This window comes from Octopus sinensis, unplaced genomic scaffold, assembly GCF_006345805.1.
Source record: "Octopus sinensis unplaced genomic scaffold, ASM634580v1 Contig15785, whole genome shotgun sequence".
Taxonomy (NCBI): Eukaryota; Metazoa; Mollusca; class Cephalopoda; order Octopoda; family Octopodidae; genus Octopus; species Octopus sinensis.
In genome coordinates, this window is record NW_021833913.1 from 19267 (window position 1) to 33626 (window position 14360).

Here is a 14360-nt window from a genome sequence, read left to right on the forward strand (position 1 = left end):
CAACACGGTGAACTGCCGTCAGAGGGATGACCAACCTTGCGGTGGGGCTTCAAGCATACCGCCTTCACAGCACGCGGGAAAACCATTTTCTTTGTTCTCTGGAATCGGAGAGGAACTCCTTCGAAGGTGGACAAGCGGGAGAAGGCCTCTGATCCGCGGGATGTCCGATAGGGGATCATTCCTTCTCGTTATGCTCACTCACAACCTCGGACTGCCTTACGAAACATTCCCCCGGGGGCTCGGAAGTGGAGTGGTCCCTTCTTTGGGTTTGTGTTGGTTCTCTTGTGGAGATACGACTGGAATTTCACTGAGGATTTAAATGTCGGGACTACATTTGTTCTTCCTTTCTGACCCTGAGACGATCAGTTTCTCACATCGAAGTACCACCACTTCTCTCTTTGCTGAAAGACATCAAAAGGGCTCTCATACTTGTGAGGAGTAGTTTGGCGATTATACTCGCGAGTCTCCCTTCTATATGATTGCTGGCATCCACAATTAGAGGCTAATATTCCATACATCGAGGTATACCTTATTACTGTTCATGTCAACAAGTTATCACGTGGCTGATAATTTATTATTTTTAAATAATTATTCTTTTTCCCCATTATTTAAAGCTATTAATAATAACCTTAATTAATTTTCAAAAAATTGTTATGATCGCTATTTTTGGGAGTTTACCTGATAGCCAAGTCTGTGTTAATAACTAATTACCTTAAAAATGTATTTTTAATCTATTCCTAGTATAAACAGAGAGAAATGGGCTCATGTTAGATGGAGATTTCCAATTAACCTATAAAGTCCTGTTATAATATTTAGTTCTCTATTTGTCGATTGCAAAAAATTTCTAAAACGTTTGATTTTTGCACCAAATTGTATATTTTTGCAAGAAATCGTCACTTAAATGAACCAACGATAAAATTTCATGTTCTTCAATATTGTCAGATTCTAAAAAGAATTTGCATCTTTCGAAAAAAAATTTGGCAAACAAATGAAGTACAACAAAAATATTCGATTTTAAAATTCAAGTCAAATCATTTTGACAAAACCAAAAATCAATTTATTAGTTTGATATTATACTTTTATAACTGTTATATTAGTAAGTAGTTAATATTCACAATTCAACAATTACAGTCGTATATATTGAAGAGAATGTTCAGTTCTTTATTTTCAGGTGCAGCCGTTGAAGTCGTCCTTTGGACATAGGAAGTCGTCCGTGGCACGGTAGAAGTTGTCCGTGGAACGGTAGAAGTTGTCCGTGGAACAGTGGAAGTTGTCCGTGGCACGGTGGAAGTTGTCCGTGGCACAGTAGAAGTCGTCCGTGGAATGGTAGAAGTTGTCCGTGGCACGGTAGAAGTTGTTCGTGGCACGGTAGAAGTCGTCCGTGGAACAGTGGAAGTTGTCCGTGGAACAGTGGAAGTTGTCCGTGGAACGGTGGGAGTCGTCCGTGGCACGGTAGAAGTTGTCCGTGGAACAGTGGAAGTTGTCCGTGGAACGGTGGAAGTCGTTCGTGGCACGGTGGAAGTCGTCCGTGGCACGGTAAAAGTTGTCCGTGGAACAGTGGAAGTTGCCCGTGGCACAGTTGTTGTAAAAAGGGCAGCTGAGGTATTTAGATAATCGTATTAACCTGGATATTGGCATAAAAAATATAATCTATAGCGGCATGATATGTCATTCCAACGTCCACTTCTAGGCAACATCACAACGCAGTCTTCATTTCTACGATTATTTGGTTCTCCACGATTCCAAAAGGAATAAACCAAAAAATATAAATTGCACAAAAACTTGTCTACGGTTATACGAATCTACAAAATAACGTTCTCTTGCAATGTCGTTGAGACCAAAATAAAAATTAAATCCTACTATTCTAGCAAAATTATCTATTTGTTGTAAATAACGAATATACTTGTAATATACACTCTTATTGCATGAGAGTTAATGACAGCCAAAGCCCCCTTCCTTGCTCTACAATAATTCTGGGCGTCAAAATAATTCATTTTTCGATAAACAAGTGAATAGCACATTCCCCGATAGCATTCTGAATTTAAATTTAAATGGTCTTACTTAGTCCTACAACTGAGTTTATGGCTATAATAAACAATAAGTAAATCATTGTGTATTCGAGTGGGAGATGATAATATATTTAAAGGGGAGAACAGCTGGCGGTGTTTTCTTTTAAGATTTATGGATATTCTACAAGTTGAGACAATTTAGCACTATTTTTAAGTAACAGAAGTTTTAATAAATATTGGAATTAATATTTATTTTTTAGCTCAAATTCCAAAGTTTTATTAACAGTATTTTACGAATAAAATGGGGTATATTCAATCTAAAATAATGGTTTTATGAATTAATAAAAGTTGAATATTGTTAATTTAAATAATTAAAAATGTGATTTTTTATGAATTAATTTATCCAACACAAAAGTTGTTTATTTTTTGTGGTGGGTACATATTTTCTGTAATAAAACTTTAATATTTATATCTTAGAAATTATATTTAAATAAATTATGACTGAAAATCATATTAATTCCGAACAAAATTTGTCTCTTTTTATTAAAAGAGCCCCAGGAAAACGTCAAATCAAACACGTCCAAAGAGACAAAATACCCGAAATCTTACTCCAAGAAGAATCCGATGAAAGTGACAGCACGTGCAAGGAATCATCCAACATGGAGTCCTCTGATGAGTCCAGCGAGACCTCAATTCCCCCACAAAAACCCATAAATAACTCCCCAAAAGACTACGGAGAACCCCAATCACGGAATATTTCTCCAATTTGCATGATTTGTCTACGGTTTGGCATTTAAACTAACAAAAAGAGCCTCAAACGAAGAAGTGGTGGTGTGTGACTCCTGTGGGGTGTCAGTCCACGAAGAATGCTATGGAATATCAGAGAACACCTCCCAATGTGATGATGTGAGTGTCGAATCCTCAATCTCAACCGAACCCTGGTTTTGTGCAGTCTGTTTATTGGGCAATGATAAGCCAGTAGGACACAATTGGTCTAATTAGGTGTGTGCTTTGTGTCCTTGTTCGGAGGGGGCATTTAAGAAGACGGTTTGTGGGCAGTGGGTTCACCTTGTTTGTGCTCTGATGGTCCCGGGGGTGGCTTTTGACGAGACTGAGGGGGTCAATGGAATCTCTCTGCTGGAAATGAACTATTCCTCCTACGGTTTAAAGGTGGGGAGTCCATTTAATCCAAGAAATGTTCCCTGTGTGAGGATTGGAGATATTCTGGGACTGGAGTGACCATTCAGTGCGAGTCTGGGCTGTGCAGGACATATTTCCACGTTTCCTGGTGTTATTCCGTGGGTTAATCCCCAGTGCTCTCATGTCTGGATATTTGTGCAATAATTACTCGGAAAGTGGTTCGAGTAGTGGATATTACCACGTCGCCTATTGTGGTCAACATAGTGATCCTGAAGAAGTTTCCCGCCGTCGGAAAAGATGGGTTGCCGCCCTAAATGGTGTTAAAAATAGTCAAAATAAAATTGAAAAAAATTCTCCTAAACATGCTGTATTTTCCCGCGTAATTTTTAGAAATATAACGGAAAAATGTTAAAATGGGCGGGAAATAGATTTAAATATAAATTTGAGAAAATTTCCAATTCTTATATCAGTGGGTCACTTGATGGGCTTTTTGGAGTATTTTCCCGCGATTTGTCGACCTCCAAAGGAGCCCTAAGCAGATTGACCAAGAAGGCAGAGCTCATGAACATAAACACGGTCTCTATAATTCCGTGATTTCACCAGAATATAAACATAAACGAATTTGACATTTCCAAGTTGTGGTATATCCCCCCGGGCTTCAATCCAGCCTTTGTGCATTACTATATTGGTTGGAGTGCAATTGTGACTGTTAGACAGAGACAGGCGGATGGGTGAGATGAGGACTTCCCTATCGCTGTTAAAGGAGGAGAACCAGTCCCTCCGAGAGAAGGAGCAGGTTCAGATTGTCCAGTTTGAGCAAGTCGTGTTTGATTGGTCAGTTTAAGGCCACCAAACAATTGGAGGAAGCCAAAGAAAAACGTGCAGATTTGGAACGGAAATATGACTTGCTGTCACAGCTGAGCTATAAAAAGTCTCCAGTGGTGGGAGAACAGCACGGAGACTTGAGGAACTCGACAGAAGCCCAGATTGAGGAGTGTGTGTTCTGTAGTAGTCGAGAACAGCAACATTTAATGGTGAAATGTGGAATATGCAAGAAATCCCAGCACATTTCGTGCCTGGTCCCCCCACTTGGATCAGTTCCTCGAGTGGGGATGGGATATACGTGGTACTGTTGGTGTCCTCACTTTAGGCGGTGTTCTTCCTGTGATGTCAATGTGGACTTTAAGGCGGGTGTGGAGAAGGCAGTGACGAAGGAGGCAATGGCCAGGATTCGTCGGCCTCCACCAAACACGGTCATGGCCCTGGAAAAAGTGAAAAGAATTTACAAAAAGAAACCAAAAAATGAACCGGTCAGAGTCAAACGAAAGTACACGAAGCGCGCAAAAAATATTGTTGAAATAATAAAAGAAGATTCAATAATTGATATTCCCAAATGTGAGGAAAGCTGTGTGGATTTGTCTCAAGTTAAATGTGAAGTGACCCCGAAAAGGAAGTACAAGAAGAGGGTACCCAAGACAGAGGAGCCACGGGACATTGTGTTTGCGAATGTCACCACAAAGAGTGGGAGAGTTACTAGAAGAGTTTTGTGGACTGATCAGTGTTCTCCGGAAGTACCGAAAAGGGAAGTATCGCCAAAGCCATTGCCGGTGGCATTGAAAGTGCACTCGAGTCTGTTTTCGAGAGATCTGTATGAGCCCATGTCGTTGTTGATTGGGACGTGTTATTATTGTGGGCAGTCAATATTCATGACCGACTTATTTATTCGGTGTAAAATGTGTTTTAATATCGTCCACCGTTGTTGTCCATTCGGGAGAGCACTGCAAAACACTGGACATGACTGGAGTTGTCCGGAGTGTTCATAATTGTGATTATTATTGTCCTTTCGTATGTTTTCACTATTAGTAGGCCCCTTAGAGGTGCATATTCTACAAATATTGTTTTTATGCTGCGACATAAAATTGAATTTAATATATAAGAGTGTGTAAATTGTCAATTTGTCGGGACATTGGTAATTTTTGTTTTGTTCAAACGTGTTTTCAGGTCTTGGAAAAACTGGTTTGGGAACACAAATGAGCACGAATTCTCTTCTATAAAATGGACAAATTTGTTTAGAGTTGAATCATTCAGTGATACAATTTGTTCGAGGCACGAATCTTCGAAAAATGGATTATCTTGAAGCACAGACACTGCATCTGAGTACTTTTCGGAAATAATATAAAATCTAAGCAGTTCTTTCGGACTTTGAAGATTCTGGTAGGCAAATATGACGAGGGCGGCGTCTACGTTACCAAACTCCAATTTTCGACAGATCTCGCTGGTGATAGTCATTCTGTACTCAACAAAATTATAAACCTCTCGTTCATTACAATTTCCCTTAGTAAACCCAATTCGTTGTAATCCAATAAACACGCCACGAGTTGTTCGGAGAGTTCTCTATTCCATTTCAGTCGTCCGTAGTTCGCTTTTGAGAGAGCATTGCAATACTCGATGACTGCCTTCTTGTTCTTAGCTATAATACGGGTCGACACCAGTGACCTTTACTAAATTTGTCCAACACGTTTATGCTTCGGAGTATCCCCGAAGGGCAGTGGACTGCAATCAGGGCTGCTCGTTCGTAGTTCTGGGCTTCGAATTGATGACAGAACTCTTTCGTGTATTTTTCAATTTTTTCCAGTGTTTGTTCATGTTTTACATCAACCTCAACTAAATAGAGTTTTAAAAGGAATTTACCCTCAGGAATCTGTTTGGAGGATTTGACGGAGTTGAACAATTCTTGAATAATGTCTACATTTGACGGACATCCCGATTCGATGTATTTCTCCGCAGTTTGAATAACGTCAGTCAATTTTTGCTCGCTGAATTTAAGTATTTCGTGCCTCCCCAGTAATTCATCTCTTTTTTTGTGCGTCTCAGTCAAGGAAGCGACAGCCTCAATCCATTCTTGTTTTGTTACGTAATCTTGTTCTTTCTTTAATTGAAGAGTAGAAATCTCCTTTCCAATCAATTCGATTTGTTCATTTAAATAATCAACGTCTGTCTCTTTTTCGATTGGAAAACCCAAAAGATGGTTGATTTTGGGACGAGAATTTCGGTTCTTTCTCGTTTCTTTGATTTTATCTTTGATTTTTAATATTGAATTGTCGATGAGCTCATTATCGATTATTAAATTGTTATTTGTTTTCTTCAAGTGATTGTATCTTGATTTATTTGGCAAAAATACCTGTTTGTCAAACTATCGTTGTTTCTGGTGTAATTCTCGATGTTTTCTTGGTTGTAGCGAATTTGCATATTTCTGAAACTGTCAGTTTTTATTTTATTTTTTTCTTTCTGTAATTGTTTGAATAAATCGTCGTATCCGCATTTGATTACACTCAGAATTTCTTTGAGATTTTTTGTTTTTTCTATGACCTGATGTAACATTACAGAGAACGGACTAACGTTTTCAAATTCTTTCCCGGTCTTTAATAATACTTCGTTCGTGTTTGGGTTGTCTATCAATATATTTTCCAACCTTCGTTTGATTTCATTGAACTCTTGTTCCATTAAGTCACTTAGTTACTTTTTTTAATTTAATTTTTTGACAGTAAAATGTTTATTTTGTTGAAATTGAAATTTATCAAAATTCAACAGTATGAAAAAGCGAATTTTTTCTAATTTTTTTTTCGTCGGGATTCGAACTCACGACCTGTGGATATTATGGATAGAAGTAAATTAATTACGGAATGTGCAGTATTGGTATCACAATAAAGAGATGCATATGGCCAGAGATGTACACTATTGGTTAGTTCCCATAAAGTGATATGCTTTTATTTTAAACAGAATATTTTGTGGACCTTCTCCTACCATCTCTAGGTTTTGAAAAATCTGATATTCTTGATTGGATTGTAATGTTTGTCATATCATTGATTGTAAATTGGAGAGTCAAACTCATGGTGAACTAAAATTGCATGTCCGGATCAAAAAAGGAATTCTGCAAGGAGATAGTTTATCTCCTATGCTCTTGGTGGTAGATCCACTCAGTTGTCTATCCTAAAATCTTCATGGCAAAATAAGACCAGAAGAGTTCGTTTCCCAATATTGATAATATATGTAAGTTATATTTAAAAGTAAGCTTTCGACTAACGACCTGAAGCTTATTTCTAGTACTGATGATTTTATATAATGCAAAATGTAAATCACTATTTTTATGCTGTGGGAATAAGAAAATTTTGGAAAAGTCACCAACAAAATATTGCCTTACTGTCAAAAGAAACCAAATTGTTTGATAGAGTGAAGAATATAAATATCTAAGTGTATGGGGAGAAGCTTCTGGACAAATTCAGAAGAAATAAATTCATATTAGGATTTTAAAAGACGAAATTCAGCGAATTGAGAATTTGATCAACACAAAATTGAATGCTGTGAACCTCTTTAAAGCTATAAAAGAACACGAGCTGTCTCTGTACTATGTCGGACTGATTGACGCAGAACCTCATGAGTTTGATATAGTGAATAAAATAATTCGATCAAAATAAATGGAGCTTCGAGTAACAAACTTGGAAGGGGATTGTGATCAATTTCTATGTTAAGTGGAATTATTTCTTTGGATTTATTTCTGATTTGAAACTTGGAAGTGGTTTTTGCAAAAGGAGTTTCTCAATCCTCTGCCTGAATTTTTAGAGAAAACACATTTAGCAACTGTTGAAAAATATTTGAAATGTAAATTCCTCGTAGGAAAGCAAATGTTTAACCTGGGAGAAAATTGTTATCGAAAATGCAAAATGAATCTTTGGTGAACCAGATTTTGTTGAAGAGCTTTATTATTATCTAGATGAGAGAAATTCTGCTTACTGGTTGCTCAGAGGAAACAACTCTCCCTAATCTGAAACTCAGTCTTTGACTATAAAAACACTAGAAAATGTGATTGTCTCTTTTAGCAACAAATTGAGTCATGTAAAAGGAATACTGAGCTAAAAAGTAAGATAAATGATAATGCCGATTGTACAAGAATATTCCTTCTCCTCTTGCAGTATACAAATCAAGAGTAATAATACAGACTTTCCAACCCGAAATCGTCTATAATGAACTTGATAAATGGAACGGAATGTCTAAAGGAATAAATAAATGTCCCCATGCGGAAAACGTCGAGCTGAAACTTACTAGATAGTAGCTTACTTTTAGATATAACTTAAATATATTATCAATATTGGGAAACTTACTAGCTAGTAGCTTACTTTTAGATATAACTTAAATATATTATGAATATTGGGAATGTACTGCGACTCAATCGGTCTTTAAAGACCTACACGAGCTTAATTCAGTCGGTAGTTAACATTGAAGAATATGCGTACAAAACATGAGTTTGAAATAATCTAATCAAAGAAATTGGATCTTTCTCGAAGAAAAGGAATAGATAGATAAGGGTTTATTTTGCAAAGGGATATCGGACATAAAAGAAATTAAGGGCCAGTAGTGGCCTTACACACAGGGTCGTCCGGGGCTATTTTCTTCTCTTCTCTAGGAACTTTTGGAATTGGGTTTCAACAAGCTCGCCAATCATAGGAAAGACTTCGCGCCAGCTCGGTATTTTCTCTCTTAGATTTACGCCGAAGGCCACCTTGAGCGCTAATCTCCTCGTTTTCTCCAGCAGTTTTATAATTCTTGCCTTGGAGGGGGACAAAATCCACCCTTCCAGCCCATACATCAGTACTGGAAGGATAGCTGCCCGGAAAATGAATAGCACAGTATCTGGGGGTAGGCGGAATTTGATCAGGCACTTGATCATTTGTGTGCACCGTTTTTTCTTTAGGATGATATCTTCCTCACACCTTCCGTTCTCGGAAAATTGGACTCCCAGGTACAGAAACGAGTGGGTCCTCCTGATGGATTCGATCGTATATGATAACATTTTCGCACTTCTTTTTGCCGACACTCTAGTGAGCGTGCATTTCTCGATTGACAGAGTCAAGTATTTCACTGCCATCCACTGTTGTATTTGTTTTAAGTAAATTTTTAGCTTTATTTCTGACGTGGTCGGAAGGGCTGCTTCGTCCGTGATAATGACGTCATCTGCATAAATGAGCACATTCATTGAGATGAACACAGGTTTAGGGAAGTCTGCCATATATACGTTGAATAGTAGCGGGCTTAGGACTGAACCCTGAGGTACTCCCCTTTTTGGAGAATGGCTTTCGAGGCTCGGCCAAGATAGTTGACAAAAGAGATCCTCCCATTCAAGAAGTTCGCTAGCCATTCAAGGGTTTCCGCATCAATGTCGCAATTCACAAGATTTTCCAGCAAAACTGAGTGACAGACACTGTCGAAAGCCTTCGATACATCCAAGCAGATAATACTGGTCGATAAGCCAAAGTCTCGTGCTTTAGATACTATCGAATTCAGTCGATAGATCCAGTCAGCACAGGACCGGCCCGGACGAAAACCTCACTGATCGTGGGAGAGCCAGTAATTCTTTTCTAAGTGGCTTACTAGCCTTCTGTGGATGATTCTCTCCATTATCTTTGATATAGAGCAGATTAGGCTTATGTAGCTCGAGGCTTCCTCTTTAGGTTTCTTAGGTTTTCGAACCATTCGAACTTCAGTTTTTTTCCATGATTTTGGGACGTACCCTCTCTGGAGGCTGGAATTAAAAAGGTTTGTGAGCAGAGACACCAAACAGCTTGGTGCATGCTTAAAGCAGGACATAGGGATCTTGTCATATCCCGGGGCCGCATTTCTACCTGCACTTATTGCTTCCCAGGTCTCGGATTCAGTAATCGGGTGGCAGTGTTTCGATCTGTCTGAGTTATTTGCTGGAGGAGGTTTAGGAAAGGAGGCAGATGGATCTGCTTCCAAAACACCTGCAAGCTGATTGCGGAGGAGTTCGGTAGTCTCCTCCTGGCTCGACAGGCAACCTCCAGAAAGTCTCAGGTGAATAACTTTCGTCTTTGTTCCGGTTCCAGTAATTTTACTGTACGCTGTCCAGTAATTTTACTGTACGCTATCTATCTATCTACGTAGAAAGATGGTTTTGAAAAAGAATAAAATTCATACTTAGCCCGTTAAATTAGTCTGAATATATAAACACAAAGATATTATTAAAACAAAGTACATCATATTGATTTTTAGTATCTAAAATCCACACAACTTCTAGATCTATAAGAGCAAAATGAAGTTAGTTTTACGATTTGTTTTAACATGAAATATAGATTATTTTTTACAAAAAGTAATTTGAAAAATAGTTTTTTACAGCCAGACAGATTTAAATAAGCCTCAACATTATTTTCAGAGGTTTACAAACTGAGAAGATGAACAAGAGAAAGGTTTATCGAGCGTCGAGTTTATTCAGAAAATTCACTACATAATTAGCAGACTAAGTAGTTAATGAGTTTATTTATTTAATAAAGGGTTAAAATGTCAATTAGTACTATTTGATTGTGTTTTGAAGATATTTTTATCTTTAAATTTCCACATGTAAAATGTGAAAAAAATGGACAACAACTATTAGTAAAAAATTAAAGTACAGTATAACCTCCATTTGGGGCATCAATTTTGAAAAATTGCCCCAAAAATAGAGGTTTCCCCAAAAATGGAGGTCTGAAATTTTCTTTATTTTTATAAAAATTTTAATAGTTTTAGCATATTTTTCATTAATTTATAAATAAATAAAGTATTTTTAAGAACATTTAAACATGTTTTCCACTAATTTTATTGATAATTAGAGTATTTTTCAAGTAGAAAAAAATTTTTATTCTATTACACGAAAATAATCTGTTATTTTGTTTCCTGTTGCAGATTTCTTCATATGTATGCCCAATATTTTTCTGAAATTGTAATAGTCTTTTAACGCATCGGGAAACACAGGGATAAATTCCTCAGTCGAGAGATTTTAGCAGAAGGTAGTAGCACTAGCGGGTCGCTGATTAGACCCAATGCCCTACGAATTGAAGAGGCACAGTGCTATGCGCCTAAAGCACTTGCAGTCGCCTAAGATACACAGCTCAGATGAAAATGGCCATTACAGAGGGTGCCTGGATTCCCCATTTGCGGGGGTTTGACACAAGTGAGTGAACAGTTCAGGTTTCTTCAGAGTTCGAGATTCTTTGTATTCTAATCATAGACTTATTTTTGTTAATTTAATGTACACACAAAGAAATGAATATCAAAAAAAAGTCATTACCGACTCGGGTTGGACGTACACTAGGTGCAAAAAAAAAACCGTTTTTTCGAAATATCAAAAATTTACTATGCAACTATATTGTTTTTATTAAAGAATTGAATAATTTATCATTTTTTAACACTAGTTTTATTTTTATATTTGAACTTGTAATCATTTTTACTTAACAAATTATAACTAACAAAAAATCAAACGCAATAAAAAACCGTTTTATTTTTGATTATTCAAAGTTAGTTTTCAATATGGTCCCCTTTTGCCTTAAAAAGCTTTTGTGCTCTATTCAGCATGCTTTCGATTAATTTTTTTATAAAACTAATCGGTATTTCGTTCCAAATATTTTCGATTTTTTCTTTCAATTCCGAAACATTCTTTGGATGAAAGGTGTTTAATTCCCTCTTCATATGAGCCCATATATGTTCGATCGGATTTAAATACGGTGATTGAGGTGCCCATGGTAAAAGGTTTACTTTCCTTTCTTGAAAAAATCGCATAGTCATCTTGGAAGTATGACATGGTGCCATGTCTTGTGGAAAATAAAGTCACTAAGCTCCATTTTTTTGCAGATTCCCATAAATGGTTACATAGTGTGTTGATATAAAGTGCGGAATTCATATTCCCGTGTATAAAAGCAAGCGAGCCCATTCCGTAATAGGAAAAACAGCCCCAGACCATAACTTTCCCCCACCAAATTTTACAGTAGGCGAAAGGTTGATTTTTTGAAGGCCTGTATTGTTTTTCCGATAGCAATATTGCCGTGTTTTAATATTAAAAACTTCGAAACTGCATTCGTCACTGAAAATTGTCCTCATCCATTCAGTGTTTGGCACAGTAATGAAATGCCTTGCCATGTTATAGCGTTTTTCACTATTTATTTTGTTCAATAATGGTTTTTTTCTACATACACGAGCATATATTTGCTCCCTTCTTAAATAATTTGCGATGGATCTTTTACCGACTGTTCTTCCGGTTATTTTACGGAGATCATTCCTTAAGCAATCAGCTTTTTTTTGGGGGTCCTCTTTAACCAGGTTGAGTAAAATAAGGATATCGTTTTTATTAAGAATTTTTGGTCTCCCCGAACCTTTCATTCTTTCAGTCGTACCATATTTAATGAATTTTCGGATGAAGTCAGCGATAGTTGATCGCGGGATATTAAGCTCGTCAGATATTTTTTTAGTGGTCCAATTTAACGCATTCAAGCTTAGAATCTTTCCTTTTGTTATTACATCAAGCATTCGTAATTTTATCGAGGGTTAAAATTCTAAAAAAAGTAAAAAATGTCACACTCACCAGAATAAACGGTTTTTTATTGCGCTCGTGTAATTAAAATTTTTAATTTAGACATATAACACAATACAAAAAAAATATAACAAAATTGATTTAGGGTTAATTTAATGATTCCTTTCGATATCGACAAAGAAAAATCACGGTTATCTCTGCAAAATATGCCGTATTTAAAAAAACGGTTTTTTTTTGCACCTAGTGTATGTTCACAGACACAAGGCACTCAAGGAAATCGTGAAGACTGGTCTCGAGTCAGCGGCCCATTTGTGCCTCCTCGAACGGATCGGACACGATTACCCGTTTTCTCTCAGCTAATGTTATCCTAATAATTTAAATAAATTATAATTTCATTACGTTTTTTCGTTTGGAGTACGCACTCTGTACTTTATTTTGTGAGTTATTAAAGAGAGTAAATTGCCAATAGAAATGATATTCAATTAGTTGTAACTAACATTACAAAAATTCGAGACCGCCGTAGACCGCAGATTATTACAACAACTATATGCTGCTCAGTGATTAAATATAAGTTTTGTTTGATCTATTTCAATTATGGAATGCCAGTTCAAGGAAATATTTCGATCCTTAAAAATAAAAATTTCAAACTATAGGCCTGATGGTAGAATGCTAACTATTCACAAATAAAAAGTTTTAACACCTTAAGGCCCATTATATTTAGAAAAAGTTTGTAATTAAAATTTTTACAACTTTTTTCAGTCCTTTCTAAACTTTCAACAAACCCATTCAAATACTTATCACTATATCTTTGTTAGAACGTATCTACAAAATATAATCATGTTAGAAAAACTGTTGATTCATCTTTTAGTGCCCATATCCAGAGAGGAGACAAATCCCCCTAATATAAATCACACTGAAAACACAAAAAACATATAAACTCAATCTAACCTATTAAATAAAGCTACTTAAAAACTATTTTTGCAAAATTTTTCTTAATTGGAATGATCCTTCATACAAAAGTGAAATGAAAACTTGAAAGTACAAAAAGATTATTCAAAAAAGTAATAATTCGGTGATTTTTCTTGTTGATTGAGCCAATTAAAGTCATCTACACCTGCATATTTACTCTCCCCTTTTCTCAAGCCAACAAACTCGAAATCCTCCTCAACTCCCTCATACTCATAAGAGTAGTCCCCAAATCCAATCCCCGACGAATTCTCCAACACTGCTCGATTACCCACGTGACTATTAAATCTGCAGTCTCTGCTAAAAGATATCCTCAGTTGTAAACAAGCCACATAAAAATGACATTCTCGACAATTTTGAGCCAACACTGACGAGGAGACTGGCCCGCTGTGTACTCTTGTGCTCTCCAAATCAATTAATTGAATTCCCGCCATTGGTCCAAACAAATAAACGTGGCAGTTTTTTAAATTTTTCAGAACTATATTTTTATTCACAAGTTCGTCTCTGAATAAAGTAAGGGTCTCATTTTGGCGGGAATGAAAACCAAATGATTCCTCGACTAAAATTTTTGACGTTTTTTGAATATTTTTTGGCGATTTTTTGGTATTGAGTGTCGATTTAAAATTAAATTTTTTATGGCTGAGACGTTTTTGGCGAATAATTTCGAGTTTGTTTTGAAGTGCTTTGATTTCTGTCAATCTTTTTCGAATTGTAAAGGCGGGAATAAAATGGAGGGAATTTGTGGTGTATTTTATTAATTCGTCAATTTCATTTGAGAGTTGATCGAGGTGATCCTCACTTTCAGAGATTTGAGAAATTCCTTCGGAAATTGTTTTTATTTTGTTTAAAAATATTTGTTCGAATTTGTCTATTTCTTTCCCATTAGAACACAT

The 14360-nt window shown here is 36.6% G+C and overlaps 1 protein-coding gene across 1 annotated transcript; it reads right to left on the minus strand.

Moving 5' to 3' along the window:
- Positions 1 to 13550: 13550 nt before the first annotated feature.
- Positions 13551 to 14360, minus strand: LOC115230558 (tubulin-specific chaperone C-like). Its single transcript, XM_029800707.1, has one exon. It carries the CDS (start codon positions 14358 to 14360, stop codon positions 13551 to 13553), a length of 810 nt encoding a protein of 269 aa, XP_029656567.1.

Excerpts from the sequence above, each read along its gene's own strand:
- LOC115230558 (XM_029800707.1), bottom strand. The coding sequence starts at position 14,360 with ATGTGTTCTAATGGGAAAGAAATAGACAAATTCGAACAAATATTTTTA.